The 24,488-nt window shown below is 40.6% G+C and overlaps 1 protein-coding gene across 2 annotated transcripts in view; it reads right to left on the bottom strand.

Moving 5' to 3' along the window:
• The window catches only part of EDIL3 (EGF like repeats and discoidin domains 3), a 605,475-nt gene that overhangs the window by 196,417 nt on the left and 384,570 nt on the right, over nt 1-24,488 (bottom strand). For both annotated transcript variants that reach the window (XM_063453707.1, XM_063453708.1), the window contains one exon: nt 16,362-16,543. In XM_063453707.1, coding sequence (XP_063309777.1) covers nt 16,362-16,543 — 182 coding nt within the window. The remainder of the gene's footprint in view (nt 1-16,361; nt 16,544-24,488) is intronic.

Raw genomic sequence — 24,488 nt, 5'->3', positions numbered from 1 at the left:
AGTCTAAATTGAACGGTATTGAAGACCGGTCTAGACGTAAAAATCTGCGTTTTAGAAATATAGCAGAAAAGGGAAGACCAGAAGATGTAAGACAAACCCTGATGGAATATTTTTCTGCGCTGGGGGTGGAGTGCAATTCACATAATCACTTAATAGAAAGGTGTCATAGACTTTTCAAACCTCAATCCATTCAGAACGACGCCCCACGAGATATCATTGCATGTTTCAATACAGACGACTATAAAGAAAAAGTTTGGAAAGCCGTAAGAGAGAATCAGCTAACCTCGGGCTGTTTTCAAAATGTAAAAGTATTCCAGGACTTATCCTTCGAGACGAGAACAAAAAGGAAAATGTTTAATCCAGCAATTCAAGTTCTTAGATGCCATGATATAAAATATAGGTGGCTTTACCCGCCCAAAATAAGCCTGTCATTTGAAGGGAAAAGAGAGGTATTTGAGTCAAATACCAAATTGCTGGACTGGCTGAAAGCGAACAAATTGACTTTGTAAATAGCTGAGTCAGGGGCCAGGGCCAGTTTCTGATATTATAAGGAAAGAAAGGGAAAGGAAAATTTTTTTTTTTTTTTTTTGAGTAACAGGATATGGCATAAAGGATATGTTGGTGGTCTCCGGGTGGGATAATGGTAATATATCAGAAATAACCCCTATATTTGCTAGGTGTGTAACTAATTTTGACCTAACAAGTGTTAAGAAGTAAAGATTTTTTCACTTTGTGAGGAGTTTATGGAAAGGGCTCCTATTGAAAGGGCTACTGCAAACAATGGCCTGCACTATGGGCTTTTAACACTAAGGCGATGGTAAATAATTTGACAATAATTTGACAAAAATGTATGTATATGTAATAATTGCTGTTTCATATTTTAATTTAATTTAGAACGACACTATTTCACAGTAAGGTTTGATTCAAATACGGGAGTAACACAAATATATTGATATACACGGATACAAAGATACACGGAATAAAGATACAACTTAATACAACACAGAGATATAGTATTGAGAAATAAGAAAGACCTCAGTGAGGTACATTGATAAAATATAACTCCATATGGGGATATAATATTCTGTAATTGGGATAGGATTGGAAATAGTTGCTTTTATAGTTTTATATTACATAAGTTGTTACCACATAAACATGCACTATGTAGGTCAATTTTTTGTAGACCAATAGGGAGGGGTATATTTAGACACACACTGAAAGAATGATATAACACAAAAAAAAACACAGTGCATATATACTCCGAATAGATGATATGATTTGTCAGACTCGTGAGGCTAACTGACATTTTCTGTGTATTACCAACAAAATAGATGCTATACAATAGTCTCATTAATAGAATAACTTGAGAAAGTCGATTTGGTTTAAATTATGTATATATGATGATTTATGTCCTTAAGAGGACAATAGAGAAAAAAAGGGCAAGGGTTTTTTTTTTTCTTTTTTTCTTTTTTTTTTTTTTTTTTTTTTGGGAAATTATGGTATGGATGAAAAAAGCCAATATACAGGTGTTCCTAACAATGTTTAACATATACTCTACATGAATGGTTCATAAAGGAATATCCTAAATAAGTGATAAATGTAGGCAGCAAAGAAATGTATAGAAAATGTATAATTATATATCATGTATTTTCTTTTTTTTTTTTTTTTTCTCTCTTCGATTTGGTATAGTGGTTTCCTCCAAGGCGTTTTTTCTGGGCCCTGTGGTAGGCTCGCCCCTCTTGGTGTAGTGATACTACATTGTTGCCGTTGATTTCTAATACTACCGGAAATCTACGGTTAAAATAGAGTAGAAAGATCCACCTTCTCTCTAATCTAGCTGTATGCTGGATGACCATGTTGGATCTTTTCCGATCCAATTTTAATGTGATAGAGTTTTTTGTAGTTTGTTTTTTGGTTGGTTTTTCTTCTTTTTATGTTTGTGTGTGTTTTTCCACGCTCAGAGCATATAAATTCATTGACAAATGTATGGCAAAAAATGATAATAGTACTCCTATCTGGGGTGACTGGGGGTTTAAATATAAATATACCTGACTAATTTTCTGATAGACACAGATGTTAAAATTTTTATCTTTAAATGTTCAAGGTTTAAACACGAACAAAAAAAGGAGTAGATTATACGATACCCTTAGTGAACATAACATTCAAGTGGCATTCTTACAGGAAACTCATTGGTTGCAAGATCTTAAACAAAGATGGGGTGGGGATAAATATACCAATATTGTCCATGCCTCTTTAAAAGACAAGAAAAAAAGAGGAGTTGCAGTCGCCTTCAATAGTAATACTGAATTGGTTATTGAATATATTGAATTAGACCCAGAAGCCAGATATATAATTATTGTATGCGTAATGGATAAAAAGACCTATACTTTAGTAAATGTTTATTTACCGAATGTCGACCCTATGACAAAATTTGCATCAATAATGGATAGAGTGGACAAAGTATCTAAGGGGTATTTAATTATAGCGGGAGATTTTAATTGTGTGGGAGACCCCAAAATGGATAAAACTTATATCTCTGCTACCACAAATGATAAAAGAACTGTCAAACAATCTAAGAAACTAAATAATATCTGTAAACAATATAACCTTCACGACATATGGAGATTATTACATCCAACTGATAAAGACTATTCCCATCAATCGTGCGTGCATGGTTCATATGCTCGTATTGATTTTTGTTTATTAGAGGCCAAAGCGATACCCTTATGCAACTCAAGCGAAATCAAAGAGAGTCTATGGTCCGACCATAGCCTTATTTTAGTAGACTTTGGTAATAAATCTCCAAGGGCGTATAATACCTGGAGATTGAATGACGCTCTCATAAAGGACCCGAAGAATAAGGAAGAAATAACCCAATTATTAAAATTTTTTTGGTTAGAAAACAATCCATCCGATACTTCGCCGGCAAACAATTGGTGCACACACAAATCAGTTATGCGTGGCTACTTAATTAAATTAGCACATATAATGAGGTCTAAAAATGGGAAGACCCTAACTGATTTATATATTGAGTTCTATAATCTATCTAAATTAAATAAACAAAATCCATCCGCAGAAACAAAAACTAAGTTAAATGGGTTACAAAAACAAATTAATTTCAAAGTTGAACAAAAAATTCAATTAAATATTCATAAACTAAGACTAAAAAATTACTATACTGGTAATAGAGCCAATAAGAACTTATCTAAAAGACTACGAAATCAGTATGCAAAAAACAGGGTGGAACAACTGATTGATGGCCAAAAGATCTATTCGACACCCGCTGCAATAGGGGACAGATTCAATCAATTCTATGAAGATCTGTATAATCTTAAACTGTCGCCCAACCAAAAAGATATTCAAAACTATCTCGCCGATATCCAGATCCCAAAAGTCACACCTCAGGATCTACTAACCTTAAATAGGATTATCTCGGCAGATGAAGTCAAATTTCAAATTAATAGACTTCCTACTAACAAAACTCCGGGTCCTGACGGCTTCACGAATATATATTATAAACAAATGCAGTCCCTATTAATTAATCCTTTAACAGATATGTTTAACCAAATAGCTTTAAATAAATCTTTTCCAACTGAATTATTACAGGCCAATATTATTCCGATACTGAAACCTGATAAACACAGCCACAATCCTAGTAACTATAGACCTATAGCCTTGATTAATGTGGACATGAAGATCTATGCGGCTATTATCGCTGACAGAATCAAGACTATTGTTGCGACGCTGATCCATCCAGATCAGATAGGGTTTGTGCCGGGCAGGCAAGTGTCCAACAATATTAGGAGAATAGTTGATACTTTGGACTGGGCTAATAGAAATAAGAGGCCCTTCCTGGCCCTGTCATTAGATGCTGAAAAAGCTTTCGACAGGGTCGGGTGGGGCTACCTCAGCGAACTTCTTATTGCTTTTGGGTTCACTGGCTGGATACATGACGCCATTATGGCCCTATATTCTTCCCCCACTGCTAGAACGGTGGGTCCAAATATTACAGCAGGGTGGTTTGCACTCAAAAACGGTACACGCCAAGGTTGTCCTCTTTCCCCCCTGCTGTATATATTGTCTATTGAGCCTTTGGCAATTAATATTAGGAATAATCCCCTAATCCAAGGTGTCCAAACGAACATGAGGGATATCAAGATATCATTATACGCGGATGATGCGTTACTCACTCTTACATCTCCAGAGTCCTCTTTAAAAGCGCTAATGATGGAAATTAAAAGGTACTCCAATTTGTCGAACTTTAAATTAAATGTAACTAAAACCACAGCAATGTTTTTGAATTTGAACAATGATCTGGTAAATACCTTAACCCACTCCTATAAATTTATATGGACCGATGTAGAATTAAACTATCTGGGACTATTCATAACCGCCAATGTGACAGACATAATGGAGAGGAATACAATGTTTTTCATGAGAAATATGAATCTCAAACTTAAAAGATGGAAAAATTTAGAAACTTCCTGGCAAGGCAAAATTAATATTATTAATTCATATATTTTGCCTAAATGGCTATTTATGTTCTCTATGATGCCACTCAAAGTCCCGGGGTCTTGGTTGGCTATGATCCAATCCAGCTTTAACAATTTCATTTGGAATAACAAAAAACCCAGAATTGCTCAAAAGATCTTAACTAAAAAACTGTCCAATGGTGGATTAAATTACCCTAGTATTACCTACAGTTATTATGCAAATATTATTAGACATATTTATCTCCTTCAGGACCCAGTGCAGGTCCTTGAACCATGGTATATTTTAGAGTCTGAAATGGTGCAAACAGACACATTGCAACTTTCGATGTGGACAGTCACAAACAATTCTTTAATTAATACGTTTAAGAACTCCACGATATTATTTCAAATTTTGGAAGAGTGGATAACAATTAAGAAAAAATTAGGCCTAATGAATAAGATACCCAAGACATGTACACTAGATATACTGCAAATCCTTATAAAAGATTTTTCTTTAAAGAACTGGGCTAATGCAGATAAAATTAAGCTATTACAAATTATGCAAGGCGATAATATTCTGTCATTTCAGACCTTAATCGATATTTTTCATATTCCATCTAGAGAAATTTTCACATATTTGCGGATAAAAAACTTCATACACAAAAACGTGCTCAAATCGACTTCCATTTTTGCTAAAAATTTGGAAGCTATGTTTAAGTTGCAATCTATTAAAAAGAGCATGTCTGTTGCCTCATCAATGTTGGAATCCCATAAGGAGTCTCCCTATAGAGTGATCAAGACGTGGGAACTAGACTTGAAATTGCAAATTTCGTTAGATGACTGGAACTCCTCTTTAATCCGGGTGAATAAATATATCCACTGTTTGAATCTGTCAGAATGCCACTTCAAAGTTCTCTACAGATGGTATTATACACCTGTTAGATTAGCCAAAATGTTTCACTCTGCCGAGCCAACCTGTTGGAGATGTGGAAGCCATTTAGGCACCTACATACATATTTGGTGGTCATGTCCAGTTGTTAAAGTTCTTTGGTCCTGGGCCTTCAATATTTTTACATCTATGACCGTAGATAGAATTCCGGAGAATGCCGCTTCGGCTCTTCTACATCTGAATTTGCCTTTTGATTCTCAAAAAGAGATATGTTTTGCCATCCATTGTTTAGTCGCTGCTAAAATTATTATTGCGAGAAATTGGAAAATATCTAAGTCGTTTAATAAACGACCACTGATAGAACAAGTAAGGTATCAAATATCAATGGAATATGAGATGATCAAAAATGTGACCCCTACTTCTAGGAAAAACAATTGGTATAGTGAATGGTTAGATAAATACAGCTTACTATTTGGATAACTACTTCATAGATGGTTATCTCTCAATTTAAGGTATAAGAGACATATCGACATCTGTATAAATAGAGAAAGATCTCTAAAACTGAAAACAGAAGTCAATAACCCCAGTACAGGGGGAAGAGAACATATTTTGATTATGTGCTCTGAGTTGGTGGATTATTTTTTTTTTTTTTTGTGTCCTATTGTTGTTTTTCTATGTATGTTAGTATTGATATGTGGGATTATAAGTGAATACGAGACTACTATTTGTGAATACGTGTTACGCATGATAAATATAAAAGATCTATGTATTTATTGGATAGATGTGCATAAATGCTGCTAAGTATTAATTCCCGCATATTTGTTGTATGTCAAAAAAAAATCAAAAAATGTTTTGTCTAATAAAGATTTATAAAAAAAAAAAAAAAAAAATACATAAAGGGAATCAACACAGTAAAGGAGGAGACTATATTTAAAAGAATAAAAACTACCACAACAAGAGGACATAGTCTTAAATTAGAGGGACAAAGGTTTAAAAATAACATCAAGTATTACTTTACTGAGAGAGTAGTGGATGCATGGAATAGCCTTCCAGCTGAAGTGGTAGAGGTTAACACAGTGAGGGAGTTTAAGCATGCATGGGGTAGGCATAAGGCTAGCCATCACATTCTATCTTTCTATGTTGCTTTTGCCTTGATAAGCCCTATATGTTTTAAAATGGTTAAACAGAAACTTCCACCAAAAATAATGTTTGACTAAAACACTGGTTTTAGTTGGAGTAATCCTTGATGGCAGCAAGCACCCTACCCTTCACCCCCCTTCCTGGAAAGAAAAGAATACTCACCTCTGATTCTAGGCTTATTATGCTGCTGGAGTTACTACTTCAGCCGCAAAATTATTGTCTCAATATATGTAGCATTTCATATAGAAACATTGTATATACAGACTTCAAGCACCATGACCATTTTAAACCACTGAAGTGTTCATGGTGTTTGGAGTAAATCTTGTATCATGTATAGACTCCCAGTTAAGAGTACCCTCCATAGGACTTAAACAACTAGTCTTTTATTTTGAGTAAGTACGTGGAGTACACTCTTTTTTGAATATATAAAGCACCCATGCATGTACACTCATGTTCGAAAAAGGAATGAGAATTTCTACATTGATATACGCTGCATATCCTGGCTCTCTTTTGACAGTGTTAATCCGTCCTAGCCATGATAAATGTACGTTTCTCCATTGATGACACAGCGACTTACAAGTCTGTGTGATCAGTCCATAATTTAGTGTCAGCGTTTTGTGGGTGTGCAATGCTAGCTTCACCCCTAAGTAGGTGATATAGTGTTGTCTCCAGTCAAACTGGAAGGATTGTCGAAGCAAGTCTACTCGTGTTGCAGGTATGTGGAGGGGTAGTGCTTGGGTTTTTGCGTTATTTAGTTTGTAGTAAGATATCTTACCATACTCCTGCAGTATAGAGATGAGGCGGGGGATCGTTGTTATTGGGTTACTGATAGATAATAGAATATCATCTGCAAACATTGATAATTTGAAGGTTGAGGGGCCAATGTCTATGCCTGATATAGATGGGTCATTTCTAATTTTGTATGCTAAAGGTTCCAGGGCGAGAATGAAAAGAAGAGGGGACAACGGGCAGCCTTGCCTAGTGCCGTTGGAAAGGCGAACGGGCGTGAGGTAAAGCCTGAACTATAAACTTGTGCGGTTGGGCATTGATATAATGCCAAGATGCCCCGGGTCATCTCCTGTGGGAAACCATATTTGTTGAGAACTGATATCATATAAGCCCAATTGAGCCTATCAAAGGCTTTTTATGCATCTAAAGCCAATAGTAGGCTTTCGGTTTTTTGATCTACAATGTGTGAGAGGATATTTAGAATTTTCCTAGTGTTGTCAGAACCTTGCCTACCCCTAACGAAGCCTGTTTGATCGTTGTGAATGATACGTGTCAGTATTGGGCTCAACCTGTTGGCTATCAATTTAGCATAAATTTTGGTGTCGCAGTTCAGCAGAGATATAGGTCGAAAATTTGAGCATTGAGTCGGTGATTTCCCGGGTTTTGGTAGGGTTGAAATGTGGGCCTGTAACATCGCTTTGGGCATGGTTAAAGAGTGTCTTCATGTATGGTACCAGCGTATCTCGAAACGTGTGGTAATACATGTTCGTAAAGCCGTCAGGGCCAGGAGACTTGTGTTTCGGCAATTTGTCGAGGATAGTAAGTATTTCCTTCTCTGAGAAGGGTTGAGTTAAAGCCTGACATTCGTCTGGGTTGAGGGAAGGCAAGTCAATGTCACGCAAAAATAAGTCTATGTCCGTTTGCTTAGGAGGGGGGCAGTCTGGTGTCTGGGCTAGATTATACAGGCCACTATAATATTGGCTGAACTCGTCAACTATCGCTTGAGGGTCAGTAATTTTTTTATCTTGGTTCGAGGTGAGGAAGGCAATTTTAGACGAGAGGGTTCTTGCTTTAAGTTGCGCAGCCAGGGTTTTCCCTGCTCTATTTCCCTCATGGAAAAATTGATATTTCATCTTTGTTAGGAGATAAGTCGTTTTCTCCAACTCTATCTCTTTCAGATTATTTTGTAGCTCCAGGATCCGTGTGGTGGTGGTGTGAGATGGGTTTGTTTTATTCGTTCGTGTAAGTGAGGCTAATTCTCTGTGTAAATCAATGTAACGTTTAGTTCTCCTTTTGTTGTTATAGCTAGCATGTTTAATAAGCTGTCCTCTAATGACGGCTTTGTGGGCTTGCCACAATGTATCTATGGTCATTCCTCCTATATCATTTAGTGCAAAGTATGTATGAAGTTCTTTATTGATTTGCGCAACCAATTCGTGGTCATTTAAGAGGGAATCGTTGAGGCGCCAGGTGCGGTTCCCAGATGTGGGGTATTGTGTGGCTATGGAAATCGAGATTGGGGCATGGTCAGACCATGTGATATCGCCAATATCCGCTTTGACTATTTTCGGAATTAAAATCGAGGGAATAAGGAAACGGTCAATTCTGGAGTATGATGCACCTGGGAGTAGTGTGTGTAATCCTTGTCTAGGGGATATAAAGTTCTCCATATATCTGTGAAGTCGTGTGTGAGTAGTACTTTATCTATATGTGATATGGAACGAGATCTTTGAGTCGTTGTTTGCTGTGAGATTGTGGAGGAGGACGTAGTGTCTAGGGTCTGATCTAGGATGAAGTTGGTATCTCCACCTATTATTACATCTCCAAATTTGTAGGCCATCGTTAGTTCTAAGAGTTGTGCGAGAAAGGTATGACATTCAGTGTGTGGACCATATACATTGACCAGGGTATATTGTGCATTATTAATTATACATTGGAGTAGGAGATAGCGGCCTTTTTTATCACAAATTTTCTTTACCAGTTGGAATGCCACGTCCTTACTGACCAAGGTGGAGACACCCCGTTTCTTTGTCTTATAGGTGCTATGGTAACCGATTGGAAATTGTTTGGAGGAGAATTTCGGGTGATTGGTCGTTTGGAAATGGGTTTCCTGGTAGAATACTACATGGGCTTTCTGTTTTTTGGCTTCTAATAAGGCCATACGTCTCTTATGTGGTGTATTTAGCCCTTTGGCATTTACTGAGAGGATGATGAGGGACATGTTGTGTTCAGAGAAGGTCCTAGACTATCTTTAGTGTCGTTCAGGAATGTTGATGTAGAGAAGATAGTAGGCATCTGGGCGATAGGCATGTAGATCAGTATACCCTGTACCCACGGTATAACCGGACTGGTCTGGAAATGATATGCATAAGGCGGCCTCTGCTGCGTCGAAAACATCTTGATTGTCTTACTTTGGCATTTCATAGTTGCCTTGCGGGAAGGGGTGGGTGGAGGGGGGGGGGGGAAACCGGGAAAACATAACCAACTATATACAGTAAAAGGGTCTCTGGGGTGAGACCCGGTAGTCCTAGCTTGTCCGGGCATTGAAGCCCTTTTGGGGGTTAGAGGGGGACCCCTATGTATTAGGGGAGATCAACTCCTATAGGTTGAGCGGGCACCTCCCAGGTTATAGTGAATCTTGGCAGCAATGTGTCAGATAGGTAGGCCAGCGGCGTGGAGTACACAGTAAGCCCAGCCACCCGGCGCACATTCGCATCTAGTCGCCAACATATCCATACCGTCGACATCTGGGTGTGTCACGAGGCAACGTGAGTCTTTTGCATAGGGATGCACCCAGTGTCGTGGGTAGTATGCGCGGTGGTATACATTTACATGGTGAAGGTGATATAAATATCATATTGCATAACAACAACAAGAATTTAAAAAGAAAATATGAAACGTATGGAATATGGTGCAGTTTTCAACCGCGGTTAGTTGTAAATAAACAGTTGTAAATAAACAGCATTACTTATCCCGGTTTAATTGTCCATGTCTAGATATCAACTCACAGTGTCTCACGGGTACACTGGCCTGCACCAACCTGGAGTATGGTTCAGACACTGACTAGGGATTCAAAGGGAGTTAACTGGGGGGTTAGGGTCACCAGTGTAGGGGCTTAGCTGTGGCCACGGAGGACCGAGCAAACTGCGAGGCCTTCTTGACTGGGCTTAATGTTCGGGCCTCAGTGGGTCTCAAAGTATAAGGATCCATTAACACAATTATGCCCACCCCCACATAGTCATGGGGAAAATACCATCCCTTAACTCTTATCAATGAACATTGTGAGTTGCGTGTCAAGGGTGTGTACTTTTGCATAGTTATAATATGGGAGACCTGGGTCCTGCATGCCCGCCTTGAGCACTAACCTTACTCAATCCCACTACCCTTGGTGGCACTTTACTGCATAATAAAGGCAATTATATGTTACCCGTCCAGGGCATCATTGGGTAAGGATGGATGTATTTATCCATTGATGAGGCCCGTCCGGGCCCATGTAGTGCAAGTCATTTATCCCTGCGTTGTGTTTCCCAGTCCTGGGAGATTTTCATAGGTGACTTGGTCGCAGAGGGTGCAATCGTGCCTTCTGTGGGACCTGTAGTGAAAGGTAAGTTCCATTCTGACAGTGCTCTTTTCCCTTCTTCCAGATTCCCTATGTGTTTTTCGACGCCGTTCTTTTTCACGATGATACGTGTCGGGAAACCCCATTTGTAGGGTATTTCGGCCGCTCGCAGAGCGCTTGTAATCGGCAGTAAGATTCTCCTAGCTGCTAACGTGTGGTCCGAAAGATCTGTAAACAGCTGAATTTTGCCGAGTTCTTCAGGTAGGTGCGGGCTCTTCCTAGAGGCAGCCATTATGGTTTCTTTAGTGGTATAATAATGTACCCGCGTTATGGTATCTCTTGGCGCTGACACCGGCAGATGTTTAGGCCTTGGTAGCCTGTGGATCCTGTCCAGCAACAGTGCGGACTCTGGGAGGTCAGGGGCCAGTAATCGGAAAATCCGGCGGGCATAGTCACTCAGCTCATTAGGGCCTATACTTTCAGGGATGCCTCTTATACGGACATTGTTCATCCTGTCCCTGTCTTCTTGGTCGGCAATTTTAGTAATGATTGACTGAAGCTTATGCTCCATGTTATCAAGGGCTGTTACGACATTGTTGTGTGCAGTGATGATTTCTTCAGTTTTGCTTTCAATACAATCTGTACGCTCTCCCAATGCATTAACCTCCGCTCTTATTTCTTTGGAGAGTTGTGCAAAATCAGCTCGCCGGGATGCTTGCAGTCCGTTGAGCATCTTCTGAATCGCAGATTCTGTGGCAGGGAGATCCCTGTGGGAGACTGAGGTGCTATCGCTCCGTCCGGAGCTTGAGGCTGGTGAGGTAGGCCTCTCGGCGCCATCTTGCGTGCGTCGTGGAGATGAGGCCATAGCGGAGATTTGTAAATTAGAAGCTTCTTTCACCTTTGTTCTCTTGGTGAGGCGTTGTGCCATAATGCCCAGAATGGTGGTAGGCTTATCGCTTATAGGGATGGGTTGATCTCGCTTTGTACGCTGGTATAATCGCTGTTTTACAGGGAGTCCCCACGGAGCTGATCGTTCACACGTCCGTCTTCATGAACGGTCAGGCCACGCCCCATCCTGGCTCTCTTTTAACCCCTTAGGGACATAGCTTCTGAAATAAGAGGGAATCATGACGGAATACGTCCGTCATGTGTCCTTCATGGGTTAATGAAATTGAAACAACTACACTTAGGATATGCTAATACACTTCTTTACTAAATAAAAACACTCTAGGCTTCACAGTCATAAAAATAATATAATGTTGTGACTACTAGGCCACTAGCCGAAGAAAATTGTTATTCATGTATCGGTACAAAGAATGTGTCAAAATAAATTTACACTTTTTTTCCATTATTTTTAACTATAATAAATGTAGTTTTCCTAGACTATAAACTTGATCTCTGAATTCTATTCCCATGATAGTTATGTGATAAATCATATCTTGCATTTCGTTTTATACACTGTTCATTAAATAATGCACTTAATTATATTTTGTAGTTCATCTTTGTCCCATTTGTTTCAGTTATCAGTTTTTTCTCCTGGGATGCTGATTCATATCCCTTTAGTCCCGTCCTTTACATAATTCCAAATGCTAACAAGAAAATGTTTTCTTTTGTTATGTGAAATGCGTAAAGCAGTGGAATATATCGGCCTAGATTTAAATGGTTTTATCTTGCATGCACTAAAATGTATTTTCAAAGTCATTTTCGGATATTTTCTCAAAACTGAGATTCCTCCACTAAATAGCAAATTATAATGAATTGAAAATCAAATTGCAAGATAAAAATAGTTGAGTGGGATTTTTCTTTTCAAATCAGCAATTTTTAACCTAAATTATATATTTTGTAATTCAATTCTCTACAGTTTGCTAGTTTTCAAATAAACCCCTATGGGTTAATCTCAATACAATATGGAACTAGGAATGTGATTTAAAAGATGCTATCTAGAAGAATGTACAAAAAAAAAAGAGCAAATGCAAATGAATGTCTCATAATAAAACATTAGTGATCTCGTTAATTAAGCTGCAAGAGCTCTTAAGGTGCTGCGTTCAATCTTTATTGATAATGGTTTCCTTTTTTAGTAAAGTCATACTGTTGTGCTTTCAGCTTTGGTACACAATGTAATTCTCTCTTATGGGCTCCAGATATTACTTCTAAACTACTGTAGTCTATACACGGCACCAGCATCATCCCAGGAGGGCAATGTGACCATGTCAGTGATGGTTTCATTGGTTGTATGTTTGCCATTTCCAGATAGTAGCTTAATCAGTGGAGGATCCAAGTATATTAGCATTTTTTTCACGAGTTGAGCTGATATTTTTATTTATTTAGTGGATTCTTTCAAACACAACTAACATTTTATTTAAAAAAAAAAGTGATTACACAATTTTTAAAAGGGACCCTCTATGTACCATAACCACCACAGATCAACACAGCCTATTATTTCAGCTCACAATTTAAAAGCTTTATGTGAAAGTTCACATTCGCATAAGCCGGCCTGCACCTGCGGCCTGTCAGTAAGCAACATGTGAAATACATTTTTAATTAAGCAGCACATCATTTTGATTAAAAAAAAATGATCGCACCTTCAGACCCTTTGCCCTATTACCACCACAATGTGCTGTAGGTGGTATGACACCTACAGTGTAATCAAATCAGTTCAATACAAGTGACAAAAATATGATATGTAATAATAATATAGAAGAACAACGTTAAATATCATATAAAGCTCATAAAAATAAGATATATACAGCAAACGTATTGAACACAGCACAGTTATAAAGTATTTCAGCTAAATAAATATTTTATTCTTTAAATCGTATTTAAAATATATCAATAGTATATTCCTAATTTATAGTCGGTACATTTCTCATGCGCATGATTCTATGTGAAATGCTATTCTCTAACTTTTATTTTAAATATATCTATATTCCTGGTTTATAGCAGGCACATTCCTCATGTGTATGATTCCATGTGAATTAATTCTTTATGTTCCAATATATTTTACAATTTACATAGAGGGGAACCGACATGTGAATGACAGACTAGGTTATGGGAACATCTGTTAAATCCATCATGTATGTTTTACTATTAAAATCCAATAAAATTGTGTAGTGTTCAACATCATATTATTTCAGGGCCTTTTTTCTATTTTGCCCCAAAGCAGTAATAAAACAGATGTGGTTATGCTAAGATTTCTGCAGATTCAGACTGTTCTGTTTCTAGAGACAAAATCCAATTTGATGTACAGCCCCTGAAGGATTTCATGTGTCCCGCTTTAAAAAAAAATAACTATGTCAACAATGCAGCATCCTCTACTTAGGTCATCTGCCAGTTGAAGACTGTAAAACTTTAACTTTCTATCATTTACGTCGTCTGTAATATCCTATTGTATCTAAAACTAAATAAAGTACAATTTGAAAGAATAACAACTACACATTTAAGAATGAAAGCAGCATACTTATTTTCCATTGTTATAATAAAATAGTAAAGTCATATCTTAATTGTTCATTAATATTACATTAATATTATATGCATATGCTCAATTTTTTTATATTAATTGAATTTATGCATTTTGGGGGCTGTAGGCTAACATTTAATTTCGTATTAATGCATCTAACTCTTCTACTCTTTAGAGGGTAAAAGGATAAAAATATATATACATGACCAGTACACAGCAAAATCAAGTTCAAATCAATTCAAAGAAACTTTGAAAAATATTGATTTACCAGAGGGAGATTTCTCAGCTGCAGTAGCAAAATAGTTAAGTTTGAACTATTACCACACCTCACAGAATTGTGGAGGTGTGGGAAGAAGCAGTAAAAACAGCTGGATTGGATATTTGTTTAATTTTAGCTATCTTGGCCACAAATGTGCAATTCCCTTCTTCATATCGGCACCCCCATACTGATCGGCATATTTAGTGACTATGGGTCAGCTTCTTGACTGGGTTAGGAAACCAGGTTAGTTTCCCTCTTTGTAGTGAGTTACATACTCTGTGCCCTTGTCACTATTAGTTATAGACCATACAGTATGGTCATCATCTATCCCCCCCCAGTCTCCAGGGTGTTTAGGATATGTACACATGTGTGTGACCAAACCACGCTATACGAGGGTGTGCTTGGATGCAAATCGCCACCCCTTGATGACATGTCTGACATCCTTTTTCACATAGTTTACTGTACATTTTGCCGATCTCTCGGCACTTCAACTCCAAGGCACCTAGGGTGTTTAAGATATGTAAACATGTGTGTAACCAATCACGCTATACGAGGGTGTGTTTGGATACAAATCACCACACCCAGATGACATGTTTGAAGCCCTTTCACACAGTTTACCATACACTTTGCTGATCTCTCAGCACTTCAATGCTGAGGTATACATACACTTCTATTCTACAGCTGATCAGAGGGAGTGTGGACTTTTACGTCCAGAATACACACACACCCCCTCCTTCCTTCCTTCGTTCTGATTGGAGGCAGTCTCTTTCCAGCTGGTAACAATGTAGCAATATATACGGGTTTTATAAGCTCGGGCTTGTCAAGGCTCACTTCACTTGCTACTGACGACGGCGTGTAGACATGCCGAAACGCGCGTCAAGCTTTTTCTTATTTTATTGTCACTTAGGTAGCACATTATGCTTTTGAGTTAGTTTAGTGTTTATCTTTATAAGTCTTCTTTTTTTTGACAGGAAGGGTTGACAGTTATTGGTAGGTACCTGTGGTAGCTCCCACGGTACTGAGGTACTCTTTAGGGCTGAGTTTTCAATGGGCTCTTGCCCTGTACGCATTTTGCTTCCTCTGGGGGGATTTTTTTTTTTTTACCAGTTTTCTCTGGGGAACCTACCTTTAACTTATGGGAGTTCATGAGTCAGGTTTAGGGACTTTTTGTCTAGGATTTGATGGGGGGGATTTGACTGCTAGTTAGACTTTAGCTGATGTGATCAGCCAACACTATTCCTCTCCCTTGGCGCCTACCTGACTATGTCTCTTAGTACTTCCTTTTCCTGTCTCTGTACAGATCTCTTTTTCCCTCTGTTTCTGGTTACTATCAGAGGAGAGAGGTCTATCTCAGTTTTCTCAGAGTTCCCATGTAGGGACCTCCTATTATGGGAGTTCCCAGTATTTCCTTTTTAACAATTCCCTTCTTAATTCTCCATAATTGTTAGGTTATTTAATAATACTGGACACAGTTATTATTCCTAATATTTTTAATAAATAAATTAACTATAAATGCACTTTAAGTATTGGGGGCACCTAGTATTGCCTCTTCATTTTATAATTGTCTTCCAGCAGTTGTTTCAGACATGCATTAAGGTGCTTAACACATGTCACAGAATCTGAAAACCTCCAGTAATTTTTTTCATTCACTGTTTTTGTGATGATATCTCTGAGTAAGCTCATTTGGTTTGTTCATATGGAGATTATCCCAGGGAATATGATGGTAATTGTTTCATAAACATTTGCATGGCCTATTTTACAAATGACTCTCAGCAAATAGCAGATATTATAATATATGAATAGACTGAAAATAATTTCTAAATATGGAGAGATGAAATAGCTGTTTTTCACTTTACCTGAATCCATGGCCATCTGTCATTTTCAGCAGACGTCCAGGCATTTACAAGACCTTTTTTATTCAAACGTGCATAATAAGGATACCATTTCTGTAACCCAAAGAGAGCGCGATGAGTTGATGATGCTGTTATTTGTTGATTTGAAATGATTCCTCCTTCCATTCCAAGAGGCCCAGAACATCCTACAAGAATTAAAAAAAAGTATTCAGATACTTCTTATCTTAATGTCCCCATTAATGGATAACATTGAAAATTATATTAGTGTTGCCTATTTTTAAATGAATTATGTAGATCATATTTTAAAAATACAGAAATAAATGTATCAAAATCAAAGATACCTAGAGTAAATTAAGTTGCTGCACTTGCACACACAAGCTACCGATGGACAGTCCCATCCCAAACCAGAAAGTTGCTCCACAAATCAGGAGCCACTCATTTTAGTCTTTGGAATGTAATATTGGAAGTACATATTTTTCACTCATCTGATGAATGGTACTGCTGAGTTAGCTAATGCCAGCCATACCAGAGCTGCTACTAGTTTATACACAGGACTTGACAAAGGGTCAGGGGAGCCAAAACGTTGTCTAATTCTTTGTACAAAAAACCAAAAATAAAGTGTGCTGTGCCTTTAAGACCAATATTAGTGAATAATTCACACAAATATTAATTAACAATAATGACTTTTCAAAGGTTATATGACGTGCACTGTGCTTAAATACTATAAATCAAATAAAGTGATATGAATATCACATACATATGTGATATCTTAAAAGTGCATTAGTAAAACACATAAGTGCTAATTGAAAAATAAACTCACTTTTAAAAGTTGCTTCTGTTGACAATTCAGTGATATACTCAAAGAAAACAGAAAAAAACTCATAGGGCAATATGCATAAAATTCAAAATGTTGAAATTATAAATCAAAACACTCACAAGAGTAGAGCAATTTAGTCTGCTCTGAACTGTATAGGCATCTTGGTATATAGAGGCTTGAGGCTGTGATGGTAGTTAAAATCCTTTATTAGACACTCCAATCATTAAAAGTAGTTGTCTGGCTGTATGTCCTTCTCCTCACCGGTGTGATATAGTCCCAAACAATTCCGTGGGTCCTTTTCAGGCTCTCAGGGCTGCTATCTCTCACACTTGTTCCGGGAGGCGGGGCTTACGGCCGTTGGACGTAATGACGTCAGAGCGTGATGACGCGTTTCGCCGACGTGCTCGGCTTCATCAGATCTGCCCACTAATCCATCACAGTCTCTCTTTTTGAATTTTATGCATATTGCCCTATGAGTTTTTTTCTGTTTTCTTTGAGTATATCACTGAATTGTCAACAGAAGCAACTTTTAAAAGTGAGTTTATTTTTCAATTAGCACTTATGTGTTTTACTAATGCACTTTTAAGATATCACATATGTATGTGATATTCATATCACTTTATTTGATTTATAGTATTCAAGCACAGTCAGAGGCGGCTCTAGACTTTATGAGGCCTTAGGCGAAACGCAAACATGAGGCCCCACTAACAAAAAAGTGTCACATATACACATTGACGCACTGTCTACCTGTGTTTGTGCCTGAGAGTGTGTCTGACAGAGAGTATCCTTGTGTGTGTGAATGTATGTCTCTGTGAGCATGTTTGTGTTTTTGTCTGAGACCCTATGTGTATGGGGTAGCTGATGGTGAGAGGGAGCGGGGGGTGTGATGGTGAGAGGGAGTGGACGGTGATGGTGAAAGGGAGCGGGGGGTTGATGGTAATGTGAGAGGGAGCAGGGGGTGATAGTAATGTGAGAGGGGGTAATGTGAGAGTGAGAGGGGGTAATGTGAGAGTGAGAGGGGGTAATGTGAGAGTGAGGGGGTTAATGTGAGAGTGAGGGGGTTAATGTGAGAGTGAGGGGGTTAATGTGAGAGTGAGGGGGTTAATGTGAGAGTGAGGGGGTTAATGTGAGAGTGAGGGGGTTAATGTGAGAGTGAGAGGGGGTAATGTGAGAGTGAGGGGGGTTAATGTGAGAGTGAGGGGGGTTAATGTGAGAGTGAGAGGGGGTAATGTGAGAGTGAGAGGGGGTAATGTGAGTGTGAGAGGGGGTAATGTGAGAGGGAGAGGGGGTAATGTGAGAGTGAGAGGGGGTAATGTGAGAGTGAGAGGGGGGTAATGTGAGAGTGAGAGGGGGGTAATGTGAGAGTGAGGTAATGTGAGAGTGAGGTAATGTGAGAGTGAGAGGGGGGTAATGTGAGAGTGAGGTAATGTGAGAGTGAGAGGGGGGTAATGTGAGAGTGAGAGGGGGTAATGTGAGAGTGAGAGGGGGTAATGTGAGAGTGAGAGGGGGTAATGTGAGAGTGAGAGGGGGTAATGTGAGAGTGGGGGGGTAATGTGAGAGTGGGGGGGCTAATGTGAGAGTGAGAGGGGGTAATGTGAGAGTGAGAGGGGGTAATGTGAGAGTGAGAAGGGGGTAATGTGAGAGTGAGAAGGGGGTGATGTGAAAAGGAGGGGGTGATGGTGAGTGGGGGGAAGCTGAGGGTGGTGACGGAGGGTTATGCTGAGGGTGGTGATGCTGAGGGTGGTGGGGGGTAATGCTGAGGGTGGTGGGGGGTGATGCTGAGGGTGGTGGGGGGTGATGCTGAGAGGGTGACGGGGGTGATGCTGAGGGGTGGTGAAGCTGAGGGTGGGGTGAGGCTGAGGGTGGTGGGGGGTTATGGGGTCTGGTGAGGCTGAGGGTGGTGGGGGGTGAGGCTGAGGGTGGTGGGGGTGAGGCTGAGGGTGGGCAGGGGTGAAGCTGAGGGTGGGCAGGGGTGAAGCTGAGGGTGGTGGGGGGTGATGGTGGTGGGGGGTGATGGTGACGGTGGTGGTGGGTGTAGCTGAGGGTGGAGGGGGTGAGGCTGAGGGTGGTGGGGGTGAGGCTGAGGATGGTGGGGGTGATGGTGGGGAGGGGTGATGGTGGTGGGGGGTGATGGTGGTGGGGGTTAAGCTGAGGGTGGTGGGGGGTGAGGCTGAGGGTGGTGATGGTGGGTGATGGTGGTGGGGAATAAGGCTGAGGTTGGTGGGGGGTGATGGTGACGGTGGTGGGGGGGTGAAGCTGATGGTGGTGGTGGGTGTAGCTGAGGGTGGTGGGGGTGAGGCTGAGGGTGGTGGGGGTGATGGTGGTGGGGGGTGATGGTGACGGTGGTGGTGGGTGTAGCTGAGGGTGGTGGGGGTGAGGCTGAGGGTGGTGGGGGTGAGGCTGAGGGTGGTGGGGGTGATGGTGGGGAGGGGTGATGGTGGTGGGGGTTAAGCTGAGGGTGGTGGGGGGTGAGGCTGAGGGTGGTGATGGTGGGTGATGGTGGTGGGGAATGAGGCTGAGGTTGGTGGGGGGTGATGGTGACGGTGGTGGGGGGGTGAAGCTGATGGTGGTGGTGGGTGTAGCTGAGGGTGGTGGGGGTGAGGCTGAGGGTGGTGGGGGGTGAGGCTGAGGGTGGGGAGATGGTGGTGGGGTGAGGCTGAGGGTGGGGTGATGGTGTGAGGCTGAGGGTGGTGGGGGTGATGGTGGTGGGGGGTGAAGCGGAGGGTGGTGCGGGGTGATGGTGGTGGTGGGGGGTGAGGCTGAGGGTGGTGGGGGTGATGGTGGTGGGGGTGAGGCTGAGGGTGGTGGGGGTGATGGTGGTGGGTGGTGAAACTGAGGGTGGTGGGGGTGATGGTGGTGGGGGGTGAGGCTGAGGGTGGTGGGGGGTGATGGTGAGGGTGGGGGGTGAGGCTGATGGTGAGGGTGGGGGGTGAGGCTGAGGGTGGTGGGGTTGATGGTGGTGGGGGGTGAAGCTGAGGGTGGTGGGGGTGATGGTGGTGGGGGTGAGGCTGAGGGTGGTGGGGGGTGATGGTGGTGGGGGTGAAGCTGAGGGTGGTGGGGGTGATGGTGGTGGGGGTTGAAGCTGAGGGTGGTGGGGGTGATGGGGGGTGAAGCTGAGGGTGGTGGGGGGTGATGGTGAGGGTGGGGGGTGAGGCTGAGGGTGGTGGGGGTGATGGTGGTGGGGGTGAGGCTGAGGGTGGTGGGGGGTGATGGTGAGGGTGGGGGGTGAGGCTGAGGGTGGTGGGGGTGATGGTGGTGGGGGTGAGGCTGAGGGTGGTGGGGGGTGATGGTGGTGGGGGGTGAAGCTAAGGGTGGTGGGGTTGATGGTGGTGGGGGGTGAAGCTAAGGGTGGTGGGGGTGAGGCTAAGGGTGGTGGTGGGTGGTGATGGTGGTCGGGGGTGAGCCTGAGTTTGGTGGGGGGTGATGGGGAGGGAGATCCTACCTTTCCCTGGTGGTCCAGTGGGCTCCCTGGTGGTCCGGTGGCCCCTGCTCCCGGTCTGCAGCTCCACAGAGCTGCAGACCGTGTAATCTCGCGAGATTCAGAGCGTTGCCGTGGTAACCCGCGGCAACGCTCTGATTGGCCAATTCTCGCGAGTCACATGGTCTGCAGCTCTGCACACTGCGGAGCTGCAGACCAGTGTCTGCGGTGGCCGGCCTGGCAGCAAGGAGGGGCCTCGCACCCGGCGGCATACCGGGCAAGCCGCCGGGCCCCTTCCTGGTGTCAGGTCCTCGGTCACTGACCGAGGACCTGACACACTCTGACAACAGGCGGTTTAGGCGGCCGCGAGGCCCCAGCCAGCGCGAGGCCTTAGGCGGCCGCCTAAACCGCCTAATTAGAGAGCCGCCTCTGAGCACAGTGCACGTCATATAACCTTTGAAAAGTCATTATTGTTAATTAATATTTGTGTGAATTATTCACTAATATTGGTCTTAAAGGCACAGCGCACTTTATTTTTGGTTTTTTGTATTTTATGTGAGAGGAGCTTTTTCACGATATATAGTGCTGCTTTATTTTTATATTGTACTGTACACATTAATTTTAGCGCCATTTTTACTTGTCTTTTGGTACCTTTAATTCTTTGTACTCCACAATAAATTCTATCTGCTGAAGAAACTATTGGGTGTGCCCAAACTGATTTTCTGGTTCCACTGGATTCTTCTGGGCTGGGGCCCTTCCTGTTTTGGAGAACCTTAATGGTAGTACAGCCTGAAAAAGTACTCCCTGAAAATTCTACAGGACTAGTTTATTCACAGACTGTTCCCAGCTTTGTGAGTGAGATTCTGTTCACAGATTTGTGAATGGATCTCTGTTGGTCATTTTGTGAATGGGGCTCTTTTAGCAGTGCATGCTATTCTCAAAACCTTGGATAGAAAAGGAAGAAGTAACACATTACTGCCCTTTAACATCAGATACAGAATGGGGCACTCTCAGATCTGTAGAGATTTAGATTTTTTTAATTTTTTTGATTCTTTGCGGGTATAACCCAGAGACATAGCAACAGGGGATTTTCTTGCACCATAAATTATGCATTGAACACAGGTTATTTTACTTAGAGTATATTGGAAACAAATACACAAAAGACCTGCCTGTTACTTTAAATAGATAAGACTTGACATTGATTTGCCATCACAGTTAATTTATTCTTGAGGTTTTTGCTTTAGGAGGATGCAATCATATGTTGTTACACCTTCTAAAGAAGAACTCTTTGAAAAGGTCAAGACAGCATACTGAGTATCATTTAAATTGGGATAGTTACATTTTATTTTGATAGCTTCAACAGATTGCATGTAACTACATACCGTGCAGTCACTTAGAAACAGAAAACGAATAGATTCTCGTTGCTAATTGCACCTTGTCTTACATGTAATTATGTATTGAATATATGTAATGAACACATTTTAGCCTTCCAATGTTGATAAATAGTCTGAGTATTTATTACTTAACTGATTACTGATTGATAGACTGCCTAATGTAATTTTCAAAGATATATGCCAATTTAATATAACATATATTTCACAATTATCCACAACACATTATTATTATTATTATTATTATTATTATTATCAGAAATATAATCTACTTGTTTTCATGTTAGAAGGTTCCTTATTTAGCACTTTGTCAGAGAATATCAGCAATTTTTGTGTTTGTATAAATCTTTTCCATAGTGTGTGCTTATTAGTAGTGCCCCCTGACACGTTCTGCATTAAAGCTAGTATCTGCATTAAAGCTTCTGATATAGCACGTGAAATGGACTTAAGTTTCAAAGAAGTGATATGATAATCAAAAATGACCTAATATCAACACAATAATAAGATTGGCAACAATGGACTCTAGATCAGTGGATATGGGTAATCTTAGTAGAGGAATATGGAATTGTAAAAGACAAATAGAATTTCTGTTTGTCACTTTGAGGAACAGAGTAAGGCAATAAACTAAGTATACCTTTTTAGGAACCAGACAACTAAGCTGTCATATTAAACTTTATTTATTTTTTATGATGGTGTATATATTCAGATTGTCCAGGTGCCCTTTTAAAGGGACACTGTAGGCACCTAGACCACTTCAGCTCATTGAAGTGGTTTGGGTGCAAACTCCCATCACTCTTAACCCTGAACATGTAATTATTGCAGTTTTTATCAACTGCAATAATTACCTGCACGGGTTAACTCCTCCTCTAGTGGCTGTCTTCCAGACAGCCACTAGAGGGACATCCAGGTGGATAGGCAACTTTTGGTCACCTAGATGACACGGGACATCCTCACGCTATGCATTGAGGACTTCCAGTGTCACCGGAATCCCCATAGGAAAGCATTGAATAATGCTTTCCTATGGGGAAATCATGATGCGAGTGCGGCCATTGCCCCGCAGGCGCATTAGGTCTCCCCCGCCGACGTCAGGCGGTGCTGAGCGTGGGTGAAGCTGAGCCAGTGCTGAGGGACATTGGCGCTTGACCCAGGTAAGTGACAGAAGGGGTTAATAACCCCTTCTGCACCACGGGTGGGAGAGGTGGGGTTGACAGATGGGGAAGGTATAGTGCCAGGAAAACTAGTTTGTTTCTATAGTTTCCCTTAAATATTAATTATCTTATTCTTGAAATATGAATTAAAGGCTGTATTTAACTTTTGGACTCGTTTACAAAAGTTTTTCTTATGTTTTCGAAATAAATCATAGCTCATTTCAAAAATGTATTCTTAAAAAATAAACTGCTTACAATTTCCCTCACACAACTTGGGGTGGACCGTTGGTGGGCTAAGGAAAAATGTGAAATGCGAACCTGGCTTACGCTTAGCCTCTTCACTACCGACCCCATTTTGATTAAAACACTATTAGCATAACATTTATTTAAAGGGCATAGCATAGCTAGCACACATATGTAATAACACAGAGATGTGTAGATTGCTTTGCAGACAAACATAAGATTTAAAATTATGTAAATGTATGCATTTTATTTTTTACTTATTCATATTATCAAAACATTTGGAGAATGAAAAGTTTTAAACATTATAAAGTGTCTTTTATCTTGCAATATTTCACACTGGGTCTGAAATGTAGTAGAAGATTAATTTGTTCTCACATACAGCAGGTGCACCAAAAAGATAAATAAAAATGATCAAATACCATGCTTAGTGATATTTTTAAGAACCCCGAAGGTAACAGAATGAAAGAATAAGAATGTCTGAATTTGAGCATAATGTCCGCATACAATAAGTAAAGTTAAATCATATATTTCTAAAATAAAGGTATTTAAAATGTCTGTAGCAATATTTTTCAGTCTCTGAACTGTTGCTGTAATGCTGACAGTGAAATGGTAGACTCTATTCACCCACCTCCCACCCCAGACTGTAGCAATGATATGACCCATTAAACTTCCTTTACTGTTTGGAAGCAGCAGGGAGTGAGTTTACATTTTCAGCAAATGTACAGGCACTAAATCAGTGAACAGTGACTTCTGACAAAAAAATAAATAGATGAGGATGAGTGAGGCTTGATAAACTAAATTTTATTCTGCAAAATACTGAAAAGTTAAAACGTTCAAACTTGATTCTGGTTGCTATAAATTCCATTAGTTTTTCCAAATTATTCCATTGTCATAGGTAGATAGGTAGATAAAATCTTACAAAAAAACAAGAAAATCACTTTTCGCCTTGCAGATATTCTGACAAGAAATGGTCTGCTCCAGCTAAAATATTAATTAGACAAGTGCATGACATACTTTTTCAGTTTCATGAAGAGGGCCAGCAAAACAGACAGGTTAGTTATTACTGTATTATAACCTCTAGCTGTAGAAATGCATTCTAAGAAGTCTGTGAAC

This window comes from Pelobates fuscus, chromosome 5 (genome assembly GCF_036172605.1).
Source record: "Pelobates fuscus isolate aPelFus1 chromosome 5, aPelFus1.pri, whole genome shotgun sequence".
Taxonomy (NCBI): domain Eukaryota; kingdom Metazoa; phylum Chordata; class Amphibia; order Anura; family Pelobatidae; genus Pelobates; species Pelobates fuscus.
The sequence above is the reverse complement of the archived record's forward strand: the minus strand, read 5'-3'. Positions and strand labels throughout refer to the sequence as shown.